The sequence below is a fragment of the Phoca vitulina genome, unplaced genomic scaffold (assembly GCF_004348235.1).
Source record: "Phoca vitulina isolate PV1807 unplaced genomic scaffold, GSC_HSeal_1.0 scaffold16, whole genome shotgun sequence".
In the NCBI taxonomy this organism is placed as follows: Eukaryota; Metazoa; Chordata; class Mammalia; order Carnivora; family Phocidae; genus Phoca; species Phoca vitulina.
In genome coordinates, this window is record NW_022589719.1 from 18081347 (window position 1) to 18082094 (window position 748).

General features: G+C 43.3%; 1 protein-coding gene across 1 annotated transcript; it reads left to right on the forward strand.

The window, feature by feature from the left end:
- The first annotated feature begins 331 nt into the window (after nucleotides 1-331).
- Nucleotides 332-544, forward strand: LOC116638935 (non-histone chromosomal protein HMG-17-like). Its single transcript, XM_032415107.1, has one exon. The coding sequence runs from the start codon at nucleotides 332-334 to the stop codon at nucleotides 542-544; it is 213 nt and encodes a 70-aa protein (XP_032270998.1).
- Nucleotides 545-748: the final 204 nt, after the last annotated feature.

The window sequence follows — 748 nt, forward strand, 5'->3', positions numbered from 1 at the left end:
ACCAATTCATGATTCATGAGATCATGACCTGAACCATGAGATCATGACCTGAGCTGAAACCAAGAGTCAGATGCTTAACCCACTGAGCCACCCAGGTGCCCTGACAATGTAAATTTATAGGAGTTGTCTCCCCTAGCATATGTGATTACCGGTATTTCCAGGGGGCAACCTTAAACAGTGTTTCAAGCATCCTAAAGTTAACTTAGGTATGAAAGGGAAACAAAAATCCTCAGGAGCAGTATGAAGCAGAGGCAAGAAAGACCCCTTGACCCACTAGAGCCCACCTCCACTGCATCCCTACATCCAGGGCCTATGTCTCTCCAATGCCACCATGCCCAAGAGAAAGGCTAAAGGGGATGCTAAAGGAGATAAAGACAAGGTGAAGGATGAATCACAGAGAAGATCTCCTCCAAAGCCAGAGCCCAAGCCTATAAAAACCCCAGCAAAGAAAGGAGAGAACATACCCAAAGGGGAAAAGAGAAAAGCTGATGCTGGCAAGGATGGGAATAACCCTGCAGGAAGTGGAGACACCAAAACAGACTGAACACAGAAAGCTGAAGGTGCTGATGAAGCCACACGAAGTGTGTGCCACTTCTTGATAACTGTATATTTCTCATGACTGTACAGTTTGAAATACTATTTTTTATCAAGTTTTTAAAAATGCAGAATTTTGTTTTGCTTTTTTTTTTAAGCTATGTTGTTAGCACACAGAACAATTCATTGTCATTTGGGGGAAAGGGCATATGCT